General features: G+C 32.9%; 1 protein-coding gene across 4 annotated transcripts; it reads right to left on the minus strand.

Moving 5' to 3' along the window:
* Window positions 1–2,345: 2,345 nt before the first annotated feature.
* On the minus strand, window positions 2,346–13,241 carry LOC113522975 (sodium-dependent phosphate transporter 1). Of its 4 annotated transcripts, none has more exons than XM_052897853.1 (10): window positions 13,114–13,241; window positions 11,759–12,703; window positions 11,252–11,497; window positions 10,393–10,575; window positions 9,775–9,930; window positions 8,528–9,021; window positions 7,746–7,963; window positions 6,716–6,901; window positions 6,113–6,259; window positions 2,346–4,442 (listed from the first exon to the last, which is right to left on the minus strand). In XM_052897853.1, exons 2-10 carry the CDS (start codon window positions 11,964–11,966, stop codon window positions 4,346–4,348), a joined length of 1,935 nt encoding a protein of 644 aa, XP_052753813.1. In that variant the 5' UTR covers window positions 11,967–12,703; window positions 13,114–13,241; the 3' UTR covers window positions 2,346–4,345. The 4 variants fall into 4 exon arrangements, with proteins under 4 accessions (XP_052753813.1, XP_052753814.1, XP_052753815.1 ...); XM_052897854.1 differs by lacking the exon at window positions 13,114–13,241 and adding an exon at window positions 12,918–12,998; XM_052897855.1 differs by lacking the exon at window positions 13,114–13,241 and adding an exon at window positions 12,946–12,996.
* Between the last annotated feature and the right edge of the window lie 249 nt (window positions 13,242–13,490).

Raw genomic sequence — 13,490 nt, forward strand, 5'->3', positions numbered from 1 at the left:
GATACCACTTTCCATCAGGTGGGCCGTCAGCTTGTTTGCCATTCTAAGTTCTATAAAAAAAAAAAAAAAAAAAAAAAAAAAAAAAAAAAAAAAAAAAAAAAACTAAATTGATATTAAGTATATATAATATTTCATTAATAAATCGATAAAGGTAATAAATAAATAAAACTTATTGTAGACTAGGATGAAAAACAGAATACCTGTGAGATCCTGTAAAAAATAATTGCAAAGATTCCTACCCTATTCCTACCCGTATCCCTTTTTGATGGATTCTCCCAAGGACTTAGAAGCGGCTTTTTTTAGCTGCAAATCTGATCAACTAATGGGACAGTGGGTTATTTAGTGGCCCACGGTAAGGGGGTTGTTAGTAATGGGTACTAGCGGTGCCATTGCTGGCTCGGTCTCCGCGCAGATCCTCCTGGAAATCATTATGGTGAATTCTTTTATGTACTCGTCATGACGGATCAACTGACCTGCTTTCGTACCTTACCTATTATCCTCCACTGGTGGCCCGCTAGCGTATACTAATGACTCAGAATGGGTTACCATTCCATTATCATGCATTAAAATAAAACCACGATAACAATGGGTACATCGTACGCCTGAAATAAAACTAATAAATAGTAATTTTATATAGTTTTAGTAAAAAGGAAATAGTACAAAATTCTACAATAATTTTATTAAGATGAGATTTATATTAAAAACACTTTGGATTTTAATATGACAGTACTTGGAGATTTTTTTTTTATACAACTTAGAATGGCAAACAAGCTGAGGGCCCACCTGATGGAAAGTGGTAATCGTCGCCTATAGACATGAGCAGTACCATGGACATAACAGAGTATACTGTTTCGCCCATAATACCCCCCATGCGTTGCCATTCCTGAGGACTCAGGTGTTATTTCTCTGTACCCAGTAAATTCACGCCATATCCCACCCTTCAAACCGAAACACAGCTATGCAAACACAACTGCTTCACGGTTGAAACACGAATGGGACAGAAGTACCCAAGCAATTGACTTTTGTACAAAGTCTCCCTCTGGTATATTGTTGGAGATGAGTTAGTAGAATTTTGTTCGTGTTTATTTTGTCTTTACTTACTTTATTAATAGCTTGTAAATTTGTTTGTAATCAGCTGGATAAAGTTACACTACACATAGAATATTAATAACTTATTGCACAACGGTAGAATTTCATCAGTCTTCCAAATACTTAGATGGAATCTATTTTGATGTTTGTATTAATAAATAATAATACTATTCCATTTATTCGGTGACTAATACCAAATTGAAAAACCAGGCAATTTTGTTATCCAATGTCCTCATTAGTACGTTATCTAGTTTACCTATGTATCTACAAGTCATTTAAAAATTATTCTTTATACGTCCCATCTGCTGAATGCCCGTTGTAGTATCATGCTGTAACCGCATGCAAATAAATACCTAAGTACTGTATATTTCAATTTCGGGTCCTAAATTAAATTAAAAGAACCTGTGTGGAATATTACTATGACAATATTCACAGTGATGATATAATACTCATATATAACTGACATAATTAACAAATAAAAATGATCTTGTATACTAAATAAAATCCGCTACTAGATACGCGTGGATGCAGGAAGTAGAAAAACCAATTAAAGTAACCCGGTTTAACATCAGACGGGCTATATGTTTGCCACCATAGTAGTTAATATTAAAAAAAATTGTCCATATTCACAACTTTGTGTGAAAAAAAGATTTATTTATTTATTTACTGAATTTTTTTATACAATTTACAATGGCAAATAAATTGACGGTCCACCTGATGGAAAGTGGTAACCGTCGCCTATAGACATGAGCAGTACCATGGACATAACAGAGTATACTGTTTCGCCCATGATACCCCCCATGCGTTGCCATTCCTGAGGACTCAGATGTTATTCCTCTGTACCCAGTAAATCCACACCATATCCCACCTTTCAAACCGAAACACAGCCATGCAAACACAACTGCTTCACGGTTGAAGCACGAATGGGACAGAGGTACCCAAGCAATCTACTTTTGTACAAAGTCTCCCTCTGAATGTAAAGAGATTCAAATATGCAAAATGTATTATTTTTATTTATTCTATTTTATGTATTATTTATTGTATAATAAAACTAGCTGACTTATCAAACGTTGTTTTACTATATACATTATTTCGAGAACTATACATGAAAATTTATCCTACTAAAATTATTATATTACACCTTACAACCCTATTGCGGTATATAAAAATCAGGATTAAAAAACAGGGGTTGATCGTAAAAGCGTGAAAATTGGAATTTGTATGTATTTTTCAATGCTAAATCATAATAAAATAAAAATAAAAAAATTTTTCAATAAAATAAAAAAAATATTTAGGGGTGGGTTACCCTTTTCATAAAAATCGATTATGCCGTTTCGGAGGAGTTTGGTAACAAACACCGTGACACTTAATGCTAAGTCACATCGCAATATATGCGGGCTATAAGTAATCCGCATATATTGCATATTGTTAAAGTCGATCAAACACCTCAAGAGATTTTTATTCTCGTAAATAGGTATATATATCTTTAAACTTTTGCCCCAAGATATGTTTCACAGATTTAATAATAATGTATGGGTAAATATATGGGTGTAAAATGAATATATATTTTAAATTTTTGGACTAGATTTATTTAACAATAATGCAATAATAATAGACTGTGCTTCTGCTTAGGTACTTAGATATTTTAAATACATCATAGACAAAAGTCACTTAGATGTTCTAAACAATACTAAGTAGCAATAGCAACCATGTTTTTTTTTCATAACATTATTAACAGTTCCAAAAATAAAAACAGATGATTTGTCGGTAATTTTGAAAATAAACGTAGTATATAAAACAATAATTGTTATCCATTCTTTTTTATTAATTTTGACCATACTTTGGCTAGATTTGACAGATATCCTAATTTCTAAGAGATCATACAGTAAAATTGACGCTGCCAACGATCAATACTTATTTTAATTTTGTAACATCAGAATTATTCTACAGAAATGGAACTTGAAATCATCATAATTAGTAATGATGCAAAATGGTTCAATATTTAATAAATGAGTACCTAAATCATCAATCTGTTTTATTAAATTATTGCATAATCTAGCAACAAAACTGAAACCATTCGCGAATTATATTCTGCGCATGTTACAGCATGCATACTTACGAGTACATACATAAGCATATATCATGGTGCTGTTGAAACTATAGAAGAAAATTCAGAGGTTCAAGAATACATTAAATAATGATTATTAGATTGACTTCGATTACAAAAATTTTTGTTCCTACAATTTTAGAACAAAGAGTAATACAAGTTAAAATTGTGTTTCACAAAAAAAAACCGACTTCTACAACGCACAGAGTCTATTGACATTTGTTAAACTGTTTCTTTTGTTTCTGATTATATGTATACCTTAAATGCTTATATCTACTCACAAGGTAACTAAAACTGTATTATATACTTAATTCTCAGTGATAGTTCAGATTCATGAATCCGAAAAACTATTTTTAACCAGCAAAATAGGTAGATGCAGTGTAGAGTAATTTCTTGAAATACCTAAATTTTCATATTTCCGAACCCCTATCCGATAAACTAAAATTACAGTAAACTAATTTCATGCATTGTGCATGAACTAGTTTCATATTGTAAATTAATTTGATGAGACTAGTTTCAGAGGCCTGTAAAGTGTGAAACTAATATCGTGTAATCGACACTACTTCTAAATTTATGGCCCCATCAGTACCAAAACTTTCACGATACTAGTTTCACATCACATCTTCATGATGAAATTAAATGCATGTTACTATGTACTTTTACTGCGCATTCAGCGTATGAATCTATTTTGGAATTAGCAAATGGAAATAATTATTAAAATGAATCACAAACCATATTTGTTATCAAAAATAAATTCAATAATTTCAATACAAAATAATGGAATCACTGAGAGCGTGACATTAGTCATAAAATGTACCTAATATGCGTCCAACATTACAGAAAGTACAAAGACGATAAGAAATGTGACGACTAGACTATTGGAAACACGATTATTTTTGTCTTATTTATTTTTGCAACTTTATATATACTGGCTTAACATACACATTTATCTGTATGTAATTAAATACAATTGGCATTTAATTAACTTTCATATATTTGTTACAAATGTTGTCAAATCGCCTGCGACGTAAGCACCGTAGTCGTCCTGTAGAATACTTTTAAATTAATTCGAAGAAACTGTTAAAACAAAAAGTTGTATTACATTGTTACTTTTCTCAATTACATATACTTATGTCTTTAAAATTATACTTAATATGTTATAATAAATTCTCTAAGTGCCAACATAGCAAGAGCCGCTATAGCCGCGACGACGGGAAGTGTCACCACCCATGCGAATATGATGTTACTGAAAAATAATTGGTACTTTGATTAAAATGTACTATTTGTCTATATGAAATCGAAACCATTAAAAGATCCTTTGGCGTGTTCTAACCATAAAACTATACATTCTCCCAAAAAAGGGACTAGAATCGAAAAAGATAAAAAGTTTTGTACTAGCTAAGTTACTAACTATAGGAAGTAAAAATTTTTTATCAGTTTTTGATACATATTTCTTTAAAAAAAATTTTAGGTTTCTCTAGTAATACACTTACTTCTTAGGTCAAGTATTCAATATATATAAAAACATTATGTAAAACCCCACACGATTAATGTTTTATAAAACCTCTTTGCACCAGTTAATGGCTGATGATAAAGGTAGTTCGTATGGAATAAGCTCCTTGTCGAGGTTTACCAAAAAGTCGCACGGTTCTTAAAAAAAGGATAGAGGTTACGCGCAAAATTTTACAGGTTACGCTAATCGCATACCATCAGGTGCTGGTTATTTACCATCTTAATAGTATAAAAAATAGACAATTTATTAATTTACTAAACAATATTTAAACAAACAGGAGAATTTTATGTAATACGTCATTATGTATTACCATAATTGATATTATTTCAGAAATAAATGTTACGCCTTTAGGTTGGTATATACAAAAAAATCAAACAAATCGGTATAGAAATCGCGTGTTCAACGAAAAAATAAATACACTCACTACACCCTACCTCCCTCTTTCCTTTAGATATTTCATGTCCAGAACTTATACAAAAATGAAAAAAGAACTATTTAGTAAAAAATCTATTTAGTCTAAAATTAACTTTCTGTAAAATATAGAACCAGGTATTATTAATATCTATTTTGATAATTATTCTCGTAACCTATCACGTTTACTCCCATGTTGTCCCATATTGCGTAGATCATTCATTTAATGGTGTGTTTAGTCACGATTAAAATCGCTGGTTTTTTTGTTGTTTACTCTTTATTGTCTAAGGTTCCTGTTTATGTTCTGTCACATTTTCATTCCAATCTTTCTATGTTTATTTAGGTTTATTTATGTATTACGCAAAAGGATTCTTGTTATGGTATCGCTTAAAATTTGAAATTGGGGCTGTCCATTAATCACGTGATTCTTTTTTACAACTTTTCAAGGTCACGCGCCACTTTTCGGTATAGAAATCGCGTGTTCAACGAAAAAATAAATACTGAGTGTATACTACACCCATCCTCCCTCTTTCCTTTAGATATTTCATGTTTTTTCCATACCCTCTCCCCTCCCCCCTTTCGAGCCACAGATTATTAATGGTGACCCTTGATGCAAAAAGTTATTTGAAAACTTTAGAAGCAAAAGATGAATTAGTTGCAAATAGTTTAGTATGTATGTAGTAACTGACTTTATGGTGAATGTTTTACTTGAGCAGATTTTGAATAATTAATCAGAAATATTTAAAATTGCATAAATTTCTATTAATATTAATTGTATCTATTAATTTCTAACATTAATTATGCCCAAATTCCATTATCGCCACACTTCTGTAAGTTTCAGTGTGAACTGAGTAAAAATTTCTCCTAAAATATACATCTCTGATATTGCATGCTATTTTACTGAACTACCTAAATGAATGCGATAGTATAAAATACTTCAATATGTTTACTATTTATTCTAAAATGAAATAAAAAAGTAAAAAAAAAAATACCGAAACAAACTCCAATCGACGGCCTTCTCCGAAAAGTAGCCGACGCAGACGACGGATCCAACCTTGCAGTGCGTAGTCGACACTGGTAGCCCGACTTTGCTTGCTACCAGTACTGTCAACGCAGCACCCAGCTCGATTGTAAACCCGCTGAACAAAAAATATACGTCATTAATTTCTTCCTTTCCACACGACTGCCCAAAAAAGAAGCTCAATTTTTTAAGTTAATGTATGTATGCATATATAAACTTATTTATAAGCACTTTTAAATAGTATTTTTTCTAAATCTATTACCCACTTCGTAATGCAAATTTAACTAAGGAAAACGGAGAAAAAACTTAACTGTTACTTTTTTATTATATTATATAGAGAATGACTCGCTTCAAAATCCCTGATTTCGTTAAAAATATTGATATCAAATTGAATATAACAATCAGTAAACCCTCTCATAACAAAAATAGAATGTCATATATATTTATATTATTAATTCAATCCATTTTAGTAAATTATCAAAAAATTGCTAATTACTGAAATAAAAAAAAAATGACAATATTTTCATTAACAAATAATGTCAACAATTACAACATTATTTTATCAATCACTCACGTATCAGGCGTGATGCTGGTGAGGTCCTCGCCAACAGTGCGTATAACACGACGTCCCCATAACCACAGACCCAGTGCAATCCCGACGCCCCCAAACACCAGAATAGCGAGTGGAGTCTCGGCTGTAGCGTGTGCTGCGCCCTCCGAGTACAGTAACCACAAGGCTACGAGGGGTCCAATGGCATTACTAAATAAATTGAAAATAATAGACATATTTTTATATGCAACTTGGAATTGCAAACAAGATGACGGTTCACCTTATGGAAAGTGGAAGGTGACGGACCAGTTAGCCCACTATAACAATTTCATCAGGAATTAACTACGAGTTTTCAAGAGGAAACCATGTTTTCGAGGTCATCCCAATAGAGTATATTGCTAGCGGGTTTGGTATTGTTAGTAATGGAACAACTGAACACCATTATCTTCCTCTTCCTCACAAACGAACAGACGGACACATAATAGACGCACCACAAGGGTGTTTATGTACCTTTTTGTTGCAGAACCATATATATATATATATATATATATATATATATATATATATATATATATATATATATATATATATATATATATATATATATATATATATATATATATATATATATATATATATATATATATATATATATATATATATATATATATATATCAAATAATAATCGCATTATGCAAATGTGTACAAACGAGTGGTAGGGAATGATAAAAATTATAAAAAATCATGAGTCTTCATAAAAGTTACGTAATTCTTGGCTGTGTTACGTTGTTCTTGGCCATGTGGCCAGGCGTGTGGTAGAATAAGCAACCCCTTCCCTTACCGTGGGAGTCGTAAGAGCTAAGGCAAGATGAGAGATGGACAGCAGCGTCCCTCTTAAAACATTTCTAAAGCCTGACAGCGATTGCCAATCCACCTGCCAAGCATGGCAACTACTAGCAACCCCCCTCCCCCAGGGGGAGACTTATGTTCAGCAGTGGACAGTTAAAGGCTGATATGATGATAGGTATTCTAGCTAAAACATATGAGACGTTACCTTACGTCATTGCCGCCGTGTGCAAAAGCACCAAATGTGGCAGTGAGGACTTGTAGGAAAGAGAACAGCCTCAACGTATCAGGTGGTGGCGCTGACGGTGCAGGTGGTGGCGGAGTGGCGGCGCAAAGCAGCGGCGCCGCACTCGAGTTCGGCGTTATAGGTGGCAGCTGAGTGTTCCTGCCCTCGCACTCTATACTCCATGCGCTTGCTGTTGGCCCCTATAGGAAACATGACTTATACTACCTCTGCTTATATAGAACATAATTCTTACCTCCAAAACAAGCGAAAAATATATCTTTAGCTTCTTAAAACTAAAACGCTAAAAACGAATGTACAAATGAAATGTGGATATTCAATTATCCTGTTATATTATGTTATTTTTATTTCTGTAAAAGTATCTAGCTTTATCAAAACAAATATTGGATATTCTTCTAAGTAAAAAGTTTAAATTCCAAATTTAAATTTTTACAAAGACCTACATAATTTAAAAATACATATGAACGAAACCGACCGGGATGTCAAACAGAAACATTGACAATGTTCAAATAGTATAAAAAGGTGCATGCATCGCTATGAATAGGTATAGATAATATTAATGGACTACTGAATTGGTTCAGATTGTTTCTTATACAAAATAATATTTAAAGTCAATATTACCTAATCACATCCTTAATAACAGTTTTATTATATCTTTCAAATCTACCACCAGCACAAAAGACATACTTGTAATAATAAAATGGTGGTAATATCAAATGGTTTTGTCATGAAAAAAATAATCTTACCTTATCTTGTCGAGGAGGTGGTGTTTCAAACTCGACTGTATTTGCCTGTATTCTAGTGGCTGCCAATTTATCGAACTCACCACGCGCTATCGTATCACAGGAGTCGCCTAGGAAACCATTTCTCGAGTCGTAACTCTCGCCCATGCCAGCCAATTGAGCGGAGTCTAAGCTCTTACAACAACTTAATGTTTCATCTATATACTTGAGTGTGTTCAATTGTGGGTCAGCATCTATCAACTGCAAACGTGATTTATTTGGAGGGCTCAGGCTACGGGAAAGTATACTGCAATCGTCCATAGTGGCCAATAATGCACGATTTTTAGCGTTCATCTCCCTCACACCTATTGAAACTCTGTCAGCATTACTTAGTGTGACCATTTCGGCACTTTCTGCTATCGCTTCAAGAATTTTCCCATCTTCAGACAAAAGGGAAGTAGGACGCTGCGGCACGTTATTTTTCTTTGCGTGCGTCGGTGTATTCGCTGGCGTGGTTTCTATAAAAAAAAATCGCAATAACATTTAACATGACCAATACAGATATGAATAATATAGACAATACTGAAATATTTAGGGCCAATGTTATATTTTTTATTTACTACTACAATAAATGTGATAGTTTTTTTTTAATTGATGATAATGGAATGGTAATCCCGCCTGCGCTAACAGTATACGCTGACAGAACACTAACGAGAGAGGATGAAAAGGCAGACCAGTTAGTCCATCGTGATGAATACTCGTGGAATTCAGCATGATGGTTTCCAGGGGAGACCACGTGGAGGTCGACCTGACAGAATATAATGCTAATTATATATAATGCTAAATAATGGTATATTGCGAAGCTTCGTAGTCCGCATTACTAACAATCCCCCCCCCCCCAATGCGAATGTTTATGAATATGTTTGTATAGATGGATATTTGTTATTCTTTCATGTAAAACTATTGAATGGATTTGAATGAAGTTTGATATAGGCAAAGGATTATGTACTGATTTACAGCGACAAAACCACGGGATACAGCTAGTCAATAAATATATTCAGAATAACAAACTAGAAAAAAAAATGAAAATGGTCGAAATTAAATCAACATATTATTGATTCTTACTGCTAAGGTGCTGATAACATCAATAAGTTCAATCGTAGATGTTAGTACTTTCAGTCGATAAAAAAATTAAGAATATGTTTTTACTTTTCTTTATACCTTTTCTTAATACTTAAATAAACTGGATAAATTATGATGCAGTACAATACCGTTGGATAATCCTAATGTAAAGTTAACTGGTGGTGAGACGAGTTTTTGACGGTAATGTGGCACAAGAAAAAGACGAACAGCTCCTGCTACCAAAGCTCCCAACGCCAGCGAGCCAACTAATGCAATCCAAAGAGGTATTTTATCCATCGCCAACACTGTAATTAAGAAATGCAATTGATTAAGTTTGTAAACAGTAAAGAAACAATTAAGTAATTTTATTATGGTATCCCCATAAATCATTAGTGACTAAACGATCTACCGTGTACGGTAGAAACAGTATACTCTGTTATGGCCATGCTACTGCTCATATCTATGGGCGACGGTTACCAATTTCTATCAGGTGGGCCGGCTGCTTGTTTGCCATTATAAATTGCTTAAAAGAACTAATAAAAATAATTATCTTATTATCATACCTACGTGTACAACAATTGGTCCATTACCCTAAAGTTGTCTTGAAGAGATTGCTTTCAGCAATAAGACCGCCATACTGTACTTATACCATTGTATCGTTATATTTATTGTCTTGCTTTATTATATAATGCAAATAAAGTATACTCATTCATTCATTCAATCAATAAAAATAAGATAAACGTGATGAATATAATAACAATACTTACATTTGGGACCATCGTGAACAACACTGAGTACATTAACTGCTATAGTGGAACCATAAAAGAACGGCAACGCACGCAAACCCGCCGCCAGCGGCTGGCTAGAACGAAGGATGAACCGGCGTACCAGCCAGTATAATATCGCTGAAACTGTTCCACTTAGCACTGGCGAAATAAACCACGAGAGCACTGAAAATAGATTGTTAATAAATTTAATTGTCTGATTCACAAGTAGATACCGTCCATCTTTATTTTTACCCTTCTTCTAATATAATGAAACGGAAAATCAGTGAAGCGTTTGAAAGTATGTAAAGAATGTGAGATGATTGGTTAACGATACAGAATTTCAATGCAAATAAATAGATGCAGATATCAAAAAAATCAACATATTGTGGTCAATAAAAGTGAAAGAAGCAAGAAATCGAATTATATAAGTACATGATTGGTTAACGATACAGAATTTCAATGCAAATAAATAGATGCAGATATCAAAAAAATCAACATATTGTGGTCAATAAAAGTGAAAGAAGCAAGAAATCGAATTATATAAGTACATGATTGGTTAACGATACAGAATTTCAATGCAAATAAATAGATGCAGATATCAAAAAAATCAACATATTGTGGTCAATAAAAGTGAAAGAAGCAAGAAATCGAATTATATAAGTACAGACGCTTTAGCTCTCGGTCCTCTCTGTCTATCCTGCAGAAGACTTGGTATAAAGATGATATTGATTTCCTCTAGATAGCGTCACATTAGTTTTCAGGAAGTAAGACAATTTATATTTCGCAATTATCCACGCAGATGAAGTCACAAATAGTTAGCTAAGTACTATAAATAAGGTTATTGAGGCTAGAAACTAACCAATAGCACCAAGAGTCGACCAACGCACTCCGACTGGCCCTTTAGCGACGAGAGTGAATCCAACGGTTGCTCCAACTACGGAGTGTGTGCCGGAAACAGGCAGCCGTAATGCCGTCGCGATGATGAGCCACGCCGCTCCAGCGATCAAGGCAGCCAAGCATCCTGCTGCTAGTAACTTCTGTCCACCGTAAGCATACAACGACACATCCAGTATACCCTTGCGCATTGTGTCTGATACTTTGTAACCTATAAAATTTAATATACATACAATTAATAAATCACAATATTTTATCTATATATCAAAGTTAAATAAATAATTAGAATAACATTTCTTTTGTTAATTGATTATATATTATTTCTTGAATAGTAGTATTATAAAAATAACTTAATATAATTTTATTACGTATAAAAATTTCATATGAAGGCCTAATTTTTTTTTATTAAAACAAAATGAAAATAAGAAAAAAAACATTCAACAGATTTTAAAATAGATATAAATATACTTACCAATTAGCACAGCTCCTGCGATCTCAAATATAGTTGCTAATATGCAGGCTTGAGTGAGCGTCAGGACCTTCGATCCTACACTGGTACCAAAAGAATTGGCAACATCATTGGCCCCAATCCCAAACGCCAATATAAAAGCCACTACGAACCCACAAATTACTAACCATAATAAGTCTTCGGAGTAAGGTTCCAATGACAACTGTTGCATTTTCGTATATAAGCACCTATCTCCCCTTATTTTTTAAAACAAATGTCTACAAATTTTTTATTAAATAAAATAAGACGTAAACTTACAGAACAAAAATATAAAAAAAATTTAAATGCCTAAAATTTGACGACAGTAACAGGACATGAAATCAGAACTCGCTACTTCAACTACAGATATCATTTACTAAAGGGAATTCAGTTCCCCAAATGGCAAACCCTTATTAATTAATAAATTTTTTAATCATACTACTCACAGTGTATCTTACAACGTAGAATAAAATCGATTACCGATATCAGAGCTATTAGGTCCACTTAGAGAAATGCTCCTATTGCCTACTTGCAGTTTCTGAAGTTTTACTTCAATAAGAATTTGTTTAGAATGTAATAGAAGAATAACAATACCAATAGCACCTATCCAGATTGTTTCTAAAGCGTAATTTAACAAGAAGCTTAATTAAATAAGTTCCTAATTACTTTTCAATAATTTTCCATAACAATCCTCCCCATTCTCAACTATCCAACAGTTGAATTTCTCGTCATTCCATATAAAAATAATATAAACTAAATACAGAAGTATAGACTAATATCTGAAGCTAAATACGATTCCAAAATTAAATAATCTTATAATTTAAAATAGTATAGTAATTCCAGTTACAATTGCCGTGCGTCACAAAGGTTGATTTTTATATAGCTTTTCAAGAGGGTAATGTGGTCTTGAAGATTTTGGCTTCATCATTTCTGCAAAAAAAAAAACATTACATCTGTTTGTTATACAAATATAAAATTCATTTCATTTGAAAACAACGACAATAATAGTCATGTCTGATAGACTAGTCACATGGCTACTGAAAATATCGATCGGCTGACTGCCGACTCCATAAATTGATGTAAAGACGTGCTATAAATTTATAGGCACATTTTTCCATAAATACATTGCATCGAAAAATTATACTAAAAAAGGCTGAATTTCTATCTTTCACCATATTTGAAATAACTTGCGTCACTATATTTTCTAATTTCGTCAACACCATCTGTATATTTTTAAACCTGTCAATATCTAAATGCGTCGCACTATATTTACAAAGATAAAGCATGACCAAAATTAAATCATATAATTTAACAAGAATAACTAGAATAGAGCCACTTACTTCAAAAAATTATAGGATTTTATATTCCTAACGTGAGGATGCCAAAGCACAAGATCTATCTCCTTAGGCTTCTCAGCTGTAGACTGAAGTTGATGAGGGTCAAGCGAGTTACCGGCTCTAAACTAGGTACTGTGGGGCATGCGCGATACACACATTGCTCTTCAACCCTCTTTATTATGTTGAAGAGCACAATAAAAATGTTTGTTCGTTAGTAAAAGAACCCCAATCACACGTTATAACCGGCTCCAGTGCGTTTCATATAAAGTTATATATGATTTTTTATGTCATACCTTATAGGCAATTAAGTGTTCACTACAATTGGTAATGAATAGGTAGTTGGGTATACTCGATGGAAACAAATACTATATTGTTTGTAG

Source organism: Galleria mellonella, unplaced genomic scaffold, assembly GCF_026898425.1.
Source record: "Galleria mellonella isolate WM207_F2 unplaced genomic scaffold, CSIRO_AGI_GalMel_v1 utg38, whole genome shotgun sequence".
Lineage (NCBI taxonomy): Eukaryota > Metazoa > Arthropoda > Insecta > Lepidoptera > Pyralidae > Galleria > Galleria mellonella.